Consider the following 9,986-nt stretch of genomic DNA (forward strand, 5'->3'; position numbering starts at 1 on the left):
TGCTTCTTGTTCTGTGTCTGTGAAGTGAATATAATACGTAAGCTAGTTGGAGAAGCTGAGCTTATCCAAAGAAGATGATGTTTCACAGCATTTTCTGGATACTAGACTGCAGAATGAAAAGTAATTTAATCAAGTAGTAATTTTAATCTAACTCTTGGTGTTTTTTTTCCTGTTTAGGAATTGATTGCTCAGCAGCAGGAATTGGATGCATTAAGCATAAAGGAGATGTCTCTGAGAGCTGTATGTATGATAAAAACAAGCCTGACTACCAATGTTTGCATAATTCCACTGTAAAAAATTAATACCCTCCTCTTTAAATTTTATATGCTATAGGATTATGCCTTGGAAGTGGATGTCAAAGCTGTCTCTCTATTTTCCACCAATCATTTATAATGTGTTGTGGGTTAACATGTTTTTACTAGATCTCAAAAACAAAATTTGGATGGCAGTAATGAGGTTTCCTCATTTAGTTGTCAAATGTTTTGTGACTTTTTGCAGTTTATCCTCTGAAGATAAATGTGAAATTACCATTCACATTCTTAAGAATTTGTGATATTTAATTTTTCAACATGATTTCAGGATGTGCGAGAATTATTTTCTTCTTTCACAATTGTGCTGCAAGTGAGTGACATTTGAGTATGAAATTTAAAGTAGTACCTCCTAAAATATTTTTTCTCCCACATAAACAACTTTTTTCATACGTTGTTAAAATACTAAGCAAAAAGTTTCTCACATTAGCTTTCTTACAGATATAAAAGGATCTATAAGCTGAAACATACAGTTGTGTCTGTCTTCCACAAGTATCATTTTTGGATACCTGCAAACATTTTTCAAGTCTTTTGGAATGCTCTGTATGGTTTGTGTACCCTTAGAAATTATAAAATAGCAGTAAGCCTAATCAGAATGTTGGCCTGAGGATGAACTCTCAGAGCAAGAAATGCTGACTGGTATATTCCACTCAAAAAAAATACAATGTTGATTCTAGATTATAGAGTACGTTCTTTATACTACCTCTGTACTATTTGTAACAATCAAGCTTCACTTTCTATATAGAGACAATGAGCAGTGCTGTTCAATTAGAGCATAATTTCTGCAATGTTCTTTTGCAGTCTGGAAGTTGCTAGTAGGTGCTTTGTTTTTCATAACAGGAAATAGCACACTCCCAGGTGAAACTGGAGGCAGTGCAGCTGTGTGAAAAGCTCAGTGAGCTTGAAGAACGTCGGAATCAAATGATTGCTGAGGACAAGAACATGGAATCTCCACAGGAGGAAAGGGAGAGATTACTAAAGCAGGCAAGAACATAAAATCATATGATTTAGTGGAATCTCTGAGTCAATCGGTATATTAAGGAATGAGAATATTTGAACACACTTCTCTTTGAGTGTTGTTGTTATTTGCTCTTTAACTAGCACAAACCGTGTGATTATATACATGAAGGGATGAAGAGATGTTTCGGGTTCAGCTAAAACAAAATTATCACAGTCAACTTTTCATCTGGTTGACTTTTTCCAGTTCATCGTTTATTTTGGTATGATGAAAGCTGATCCTATTTACTATAGCATAACTCCAGACTATAATTTTGAGATGGCTTACAGATGTACTAATCAAAGAAAAGTTTGTTAGTTTACAAGGAACTTCACTGTATTATATAGCCTTTCATACGTGGGTTGTTACATTGAACATTACTAATGAGTGTATCACATAGTTAAGAGAGTATTCAGAAAGCTAAGGAGCACTTGGAAGAAATCAAGCATAGATTGTTCCTGTTTTATTCAGTGAAGAACTGTTGCTGAATAATGTGGCAGCAAGTTTTCATATGCCGAATCTATTCTCTGCTGTAATGAATTAAGAAATAATTTTATAGATTTTTCCTTTCTTCTTTGTAGATTTTACTTCATCTTCCAAAGCTGTACTTTTTTTACAGGTTAAAGAAGATAGTCAAGAAGTAGCAAGCATGGAAAGACAGTGAGTAATCCCATTTTTTGTTGCTACACATTTCATTTAGCGCCTAATGAGAAATAATTAAATCCATCACATATTCATCACATGCTGCAACCTCTACATGTGTTAACTTTCCCCAGGGAACAATGTATATTCTGCTTCAGCTAAGTAATTTTTGTAGTGATCAACAGTTTAGGTCTGCATAAAATATTACAAACATGCCTTAAGAACAATAAGTTCTTAATAACACTGACATAAACTTCTTTAAGATTGTAAAACACGTTCATCCCTAAAGAGTTATCCATTGTAGATACGTTTAAGTTTTTCTTATGCTCTCTTAAGACTTCAGAGTTACAAAGTTTTTTTACACAGATTTCAATTCTGAAGAGTAACTGGGCATTAATTCTTGGTTCTTGGATACTATATCTTTTTGATGGTTTGCCGTAAACTCTGGTTGATAATTTTTGTCATTTTGAGCCTTATGATTTTTTTTTTTTATTTACGGAAGATTTGAAATGATACCTTAACTGTCCTAGAAACAATTTAAAATTCTTCTAAGCAGTATTACTGATTTTAATCATTGGTAATTTTTAATGCATTGACAACTTTTGATTGGTTAATAAGTTATTTAACAGAGTTCTTCATAATAAAAACTGACAGAGAATTGTATGTAGAAAGTTACAGAAGAATGTTTGAGGTAGCTTTCTTTCTCATTTTGACGGATTATGCCATACAATGTTTAATCTGGCAATTTCTTAGAAGATTTTAGTGATCACATAGATTATTTCTACATTTTGAAAGGTAATTTTGTTGCAGTTTGCTAATTACATTGCATCTCTTGTTAATTACATTGCATCTCACATCAGTTGAGTCTCTTCCAAAACTGGCCAGCAGAGGGGCCAATTGAGTAAGAGAAAAGCTACTGATGACTCACAAAAAAGGTTTTAATTATAAAGAGCAACAGTTCTTACACCTAATGTAGACTAGCCACATTACATATACCTTTTATAATAATAGTAATTCTAATATTATTTTGCTTTTGAGAAACTACATTTTGCTGGTTTGATTCTAATACTTCTATCTTAAAAAAAAAAAAAGTAATTTACAAAGCAGTTTTAACTTTGGATTTCATTATCTGCTTATTAGGCTGGCAGATGTAAGAAAGAAAACAAATCATTTTAAAAAGGTTATTCAACAACTTGACATGGATTTGGAGAAGCATCAAGGTAGGATCAGTTCACAGTGATGGTAGGTGATGCAGACCTGCATCTGGAAAATATATCATGTCATGACATATGTACTTGAAACTTCTGTGCTCATGCAAATATTCATTGTTCACCATCAGAACATGGGCGGGTATCTAGAGCTGCAGACTTCTCTTTTCGCAGAAGCTGAAAAATGAGAAGCTGAGAAAGCAAGAAATGACAACACGATGATAGGAGCATTCATCAAGTTTGTTTGATTGGTAAAACTATCGAATTGATAGTAGTACAGCTGTCTGGCTTTCTGTCCAATTTTTTATCAGTGAATGTGGAATAAAGAATGTTTAAATTGTTGCTAATATGCAAAGCAGCCAGAACTCAGCTATTCTTTTATCTGTCTTGTAAAGGTCTCATGCTGATGTCAGCAGGGAGGGCTTGGGAGTTGCCTGAAAATGTTGTTAGCTTCGAAGCTTATCTCCAGCAAGCAACTGCTGTAGTATATCAGGCTATGTTAGATCTGGATTTGTACTAGCACTGAAAGTTGTAGTTGTTAAAGAAATAGCTTACACTTTAAACAGCTGTGGAAGATTCTCTTTAAAATGGGAATTCCATAGGAAACCTTCTAATTATAGACAATTCTGTTTATATAGATGTTACAAAAATATGTGCATATATTTTGAATTGTTTAGCTTCTATAGAACTGATAAATTAATGTGTTTGGGAATTTTTTTACTTTATGCATTTTCATTAGCAATAGTGAATTTTAACAATGAATTTCTTCAAAGTGAATAAGTGTTTCTAAAATTGAGTGTAAACAAGTGTTATGTCTACCATCTTTTGCATTACAAAGTATTTCATAGTTTTCCAGATATTTCATTATTTTTTGTGAATAATTTATAGAGTGTTTTATTAACATCTCTATTTCCATATTCTATTTTACAATCCTGCTCTTATTTTTTCTTTTTTTTTCCCTTCTCTTGTGCAACTCTCTTTGGTTTTATTTTTATTTCTTTGGAGAAATGCATAAGGGTAGAATTGAATTATTTTTCACGATTTATAGTTAGATTCACATATTGTGAGTTATTCGTTACTAATCTGTACTTCCTTCACCTTTCTAGAAAAAAAAACTTTCTGTTGGAAAACAGGATTTAAAGCATATGTAGGAGAAAGCACATGCTCTCCATCAACATGTTAAGTAACAGTCGGATATAAAGAGTAAAGCTACCTTGTGATCTTGAAAGAATTTATTGAGTAACAGTTTGTCACTATGTTATTGGAGAAAATAAGCCTGTCTTTCTAAAAATAACATGTGCTTAAAAAGTAATGTAGAAAGGGTCATTCAGCTAAAGGCACTGCAGCCCATAAATTTCATTCAGGCCTTTATGTGAGGACAAGAAAAAGCTTAGCTTTACTGCTGGCTTCTGAAAAGGGTGATTTTCTGCTAGTAAAAGTCCAAATAGCAAGTGAAGATCTCAGGTAGGTAAACTTAGGACAGAGGAATATTGGTACCACCCCAATGGGGCTGAATGTTTCCAGATCGGGCTCCATCCAAGGGATGGTGTTTTAGTGGGCATGGTACCGATGGGTTGATGGCTGGACCTTCTGATGTTAGAGGCCTTTTTCAATCTTAACGATTCTATAGTACTTTGATTCTCGGTTTAAAGCACTCCAGTTGCAACCTGCAAGTAGCTACAGCTTTTAAGTGGGTTCTGTCAGGTCTACTTCAATGTAATAGATAAGGGATAGTCAAATGTCTTGTATGTCTATGAAAGGGGCAGTGTGTTTGAGTGGGAAAGCATTTGCTTTCAGAGTTTGGCTGTCCTAATGTTTGATACTGCTCCTGACATGTTCATACCATACAATCTGGCTGTGCTGACGTTGTGCTAGTAATCATATCATGGAATGGCCAGGATTGAAATAGACTACAATGATCATCTAGTTTCAACCCCCCTGCTATGTGCAGGGTCACCAACCACCAGACCAGGCTGCCCAGAGCCACATCCAGCCTGGTCTTGAATGCCTCCAGGGATGGGGCATCCACAGCCTCCCTGGACAACCTTTCCAGTGTGTCACCACCCTCTGGGTGAAAAACTTCCTCCTAATATCTAACCTAAACCTCCCCTGTCTTAGTTTCTAACCATTCCTCCTTGTCCTGTTGCTCTCCACCCTTGTAAAATGCCACTCCCCCTACTGTTTATACACTGTTTATACATAATGAGTTGTATTCTTTTGGTTTTTATCTTTTGTTTTAAACTTTGCTTCAGCAGAAGGATTGTGTGCCTATAGCAAATTTATGGAAATGTATAACATGTAACTTGATTGTGTACATGAATCGTGTATGTGGCAACAAAAAGAATAACCAATGCATTCATAAGTTGGTAGCAGAACTAATAATTCTTTTATGCATTAAGGCACCTCAGATTCTCTCTTGTCTTATTCTTTGTCCTTGAAATTCCTGACCTCCCTCTTCCACCCAGTCTATTCCTGGCTCAGTATTTAAATTGCATATTTCAAAACATGGGTCTTCCATTTTACTAGTATACTTCACAGCATCACAGAACTGTAGGGGTTGGAAGGGGCCTCTGGAGATCATCCAAACCAAGCCCTCTGCTAAAGTACATTCCTACAGGAGGTTGACCAGGAGAGTGTCCAGGTGCATCTTGAATATTTCCAGAGAAGGAAACTGCACAACCTCTTTAGGCAGCCTGTTCCAATGCTCTGTCACTCTGACAGTAAAGAAATTCATCCTCGTGTTTGTATGCAGCATGCTGTATTCCAGTTTTTGCCTACTGCCCCTTGTCCTGTTGTTGTACACCACTGAAAAGAGCCTGGCCCCATCCACTTGACTCCCATACTTTAGATATTTATGAGCAGTGATGAGATCCCCTCCTACTCTTCCCCAGGCTCAGGAGTCCCACACCTAGTCAATTGCTAGAATGAAAAGACGGACTGAATTTTATATTGTATTATATTCTTTGCTCCTAATAGACTGTGAAGAATGTGTTGGAAAAGATCTTTTAAACATAACTGTAGAAAAATTTGTGTGTTTCATTCTCCTATCCCATTGCTTGTAGAGTTTCCCTGCTTATTTTTCCCTGAGATTGTCACACTGTAGCTTAGAGGCTACATGTCCTAATGAAAGTCCATTTTAATACAAGACAGTGTCAGTGAAATGGCCAATATGTTAAACAAAGCTGCAAAAAGTTTAACAAATCTTGGTACCTAAGGACAGGAAAGCACTTTTTTCTATTATTGAAATTCACCTTACTTCAGAAAAATCCTGCCACCTTCCTTTCTCAAGCCAAGTACCTATCCTACTCTTATTTATCAAAAATTCTCATTTCCAAAAGGTTTTTAAAATTACATAGAGACTGGTTTATTTAGATAATTATCTTTTTTAATATAAACGTATATATTTTTAACCACTTGATGTGAAAATATTAAATGACATCGAATGAATTTTCTACTATTACACATTATGATATTTTTTTTTTTTTTTGGTACTATTTTATCCAGGACTGAGATGATAGAATGTTAATTCGATGTTACATCTCTTGTAGGTGAGGAAAACTGGAAGTATAAGGAGCTGAAGAAGAAAGAAGAAAGCATGGACAGTAAGTTATCTACTATACATCAGTTAGGCGTAGTCAACATTAAAATACAGGCTTTAATGTATTGTTAACAATAAAAATAGAGCTGAAGAGAAGCTATCTCCTAGTCTTTGCATAGAAATTTGTAGTCTGTTTCAGGACAAGGTAATTGATATCTTAAGGCTTGCAATACATTTGCAAGTACTCAGAACGTCTTTCAAAACTTTTCATCAAACATCATAGGAACACATTACAGCTGTCTTGTCAGATTCACTTGCACGCTTATAAGAATGACCACAGAAGACTGAGAAGTAGCAAAAGGACAATAAACAACAAGAAAGAGATAATGCCAGATGGATAATAGTCTCATGTCTTTATCAGAGTTTGTTGTTTAGTTCAAGCCATTGGAGACAGTAAAGTTGCCTGTTACCCTTACTAGCTTGCCTATTTTGGTTGCTTTCAGAAAAATGAAGACCAGCAAGCTGGACTGGACATTCAAAAAAAGTATCAAAAGTGATAGTGATGAAAGTCCTGTCCTCTGGAATGGAAACACTCACCTTAAACCTCATGGTGACATCATATCATTAGGCAAATGTGTGTATAGGGAGAAAACATGGCTGTTTTTCATTCCAACCCCTTGACAGGTTTCAAAGACTGTACCACTTGCTTTTTTTAGTAGACTGCTAATATCAAAGTAGCCTGTCATGTACATCATATCTATTTAATATAAAGCTTCAAGAGAGAACTACAAGGGCTTATGATGCATCCCTGTAAACACCGGCCTTCTTTATCATGTTTGTTGATATGTAGATTTTCTTGAAAATTTTGAGGAGGTGAAGAATCAGGAACTGGATCGAAAAGCACAAATAGAAGCCAGTATTATTGCACTTCTGGAGCACTCAAGTAGGGTAAGTGCATTTTCCTCTTCCTGTCTGAAATAGGTGTTTAGAAACGTGGAACAGTAGAATGAATGGATAAAGCAAGGTGATGTTTTTAGTATTTTTTTCCCAGTAAGTATCTGAGAATTACGTATGCATAATAATCTCTTATAATGACCGAACAAGACAAACTACCACATATAGTTGTAGTAAAAATACGTATTTAATTTCTCTTTATTTCTGGGGAACAACTTTTGAATATTTGTGACCAGAAAAACAAGTGCATATGTACTTGTACTAGGACGTTATTCTATTCATTATAAACTTTTCAAACTAGAACTGCTGCAGTGCTTTGTTTATCTAAAGTCTATGAATATACTCAGTTCAAAGATACTTTGTCACCACTAACCAGTAAAACTGGTAGTATTCCAGTTGTCTCTCTGATGCATTTAATTATGTGTGATATACCCTGCTATGTAATATTTCATGTAAATACTTTGAAAATTGCTCCCCCTTGCCATCTGCCTTTCTTTGCACTTTCAAAACACTTTTCCTGTTAACATTTTTGGTTCCTGTAGACTTTTTTGTTGTTGTTACAGAAATCTTTCAGCTGAGTAATGCTTTGATTATATCAACACTGTAATTGTCTCTTGTTTCAGTTTAGTACACTGTAAGGAATATGTTAGGCAGTAACACTTGCTTTAGAAGAGATTGATATGGCAACACAGTTTATCCCTAAAACTAAAAAGATAAACTTTTGTTTAATCTTCATTGATTTAGCACTACATCTTTTACTGAAAACTGACCGAATGAAAATTCATTACATTTAAATCGTTGCACTGTTTCAGTCTTTGTAGTAGAAAAGCCAAATAATAGACGGAGGAGACTTTCAATTGTCCAGTTAACATTTGTAGATTCAAAGATAAAGTGTATTCTTGTTGTTGGTAATGCACAGAATGTGAACCACATGAAACAAATTTCATCTGTTACCTATCAAGAGTTGAAGATTATGCAGGAAGACCTCACTTTCAAATCAAGTGAAATGCAGAAGTCACAGAACACTGCTAAGTATCTGATTACAGGTGAGATCAGTAATGGATTTTCAAATTCATTCCTTTAAAAACTAAAAACTAAAAATAAGTTGTTACATTAATAATTATAAGATCAGTGATCTATAAATCTTGTGAAACACTGTGTCAGGTTGATAAATTTAAACTCATGTGAGTAACAGGTTATTTATTTTTCTCAAAAGTATTTTGTTTATTCTTATCTATAAATCATCAGCTTGTTTGTTCAAGTGTATTTTAAATGGATATATTTTAATATATATGCATAAAATTCCTTAAGCTAGAAGTCTAATGTTATTAATATTCACCCTGAAATAATTTTCTTCACAATCTAACCATTTATTATTTGTAAATGTAGTTCTTAGTAGCACTTAGACACAGACTGTCTAAGTCTAATGGGGTCTGTCCCAGGGGAGAATTATCTCTACCACAAATTCACATTCTCAGGCTTTGATTTTGCTAAGTGAATATTAATTTTTTACTTCATTTTGGAAATATTCAAACACTTAAATTTTAGGAATTTGCAGGACCGTGCTTTCAAAAAGCAGACAGTGCTTTCCTTTAATATCTGCATCAAGTATCTATTTAGCTCTTTATTAATACAGTTTAGAGTGGAATTCTTCTCGTAATTTTAAGCCTTTGCCAATATCATCAATGGTTCAGCAAGCTTTTCCTTATTTGTTTGGCTGAAAGGAAGGGGAAGGAATGAAGAACTATAAATCTTTTTGTTAGAAGGCTATTACATGCTGGACTTGTTAGAAATTTTCAAAATGGGAGCCTATGCTGTAACTGCAAAGCAGATATTTGTAAATTTGTTACGCAGAAAATATTACAGAAATTGATTATTCTGTTGTCCATTTGTACATTTAGCATTCACTTGCCTGCAAATACGCACTTTGTGGCTCTAGTTTAGTTTTAAAAACGGATCCAGACATTACAGCTTCTAATACGACTTTGTTCTTTCATGTGAGTAGCAATTCTTACATTTTACAGTATAAGGAAACACAAGCAGTGTAGAAGAAATGGAAGAACATAGTTCATTCTGTGTGAGGGGAGCGAAGAAAGCTACAGTATATAATTTTCATCAGATAATTTAAACAACTTAGAAGTAAAATTCTGAATGCAAGCAGTCACAGATACTATAACATGCAACTTCAGATTCTGTAAAAAATACAGTGACTGTTCAGTTTGCATAGCTTCAGTTCTTCTTAGTCCCTGATTTATAGTACAGTCATCTTCAGGATTATTTTATTGTTATTAAAACCTGGATTTTCGTGCCATAGCAAAGATATGAAAAGTCCATCAGCA

At 34.5% G+C, this 9,986-nt stretch overlaps 1 protein-coding gene across 1 annotated transcript in view; it reads left to right on the forward strand.

Moving 5' to 3' along the window:
- Positions 1 to 9,986, forward strand: part of IFT74 (intraflagellar transport 74) — a 32,836-nt gene that overhangs the window by 3,177 nt on the left and 19,673 nt on the right. The window contains exons 5-11 of the mRNA XM_010726158.3: positions 178 to 240; positions 1,149 to 1,292; positions 1,925 to 1,965; positions 3,088 to 3,167; positions 6,704 to 6,757; positions 7,544 to 7,641; positions 8,567 to 8,693. Coding sequence (XP_010724460.2) covers positions 178 to 240; positions 1,149 to 1,292; positions 1,925 to 1,965; positions 3,088 to 3,167; positions 6,704 to 6,757; positions 7,544 to 7,641; positions 8,567 to 8,693 — 607 coding nt within the window. The remainder of the gene's footprint in view (positions 1 to 177; positions 241 to 1,148; positions 1,293 to 1,924; positions 1,966 to 3,087; positions 3,168 to 6,703; positions 6,758 to 7,543; positions 7,642 to 8,566; positions 8,694 to 9,986) is intronic.

The sequence above is a fragment of the Meleagris gallopavo genome, chromosome Z (genome assembly GCF_000146605.3).
Source record: "Meleagris gallopavo isolate NT-WF06-2002-E0010 breed Aviagen turkey brand Nicholas breeding stock chromosome Z, Turkey_5.1, whole genome shotgun sequence".
Lineage (NCBI taxonomy): Eukaryota > Metazoa > Chordata > Aves > Galliformes > Phasianidae > Meleagris > Meleagris gallopavo.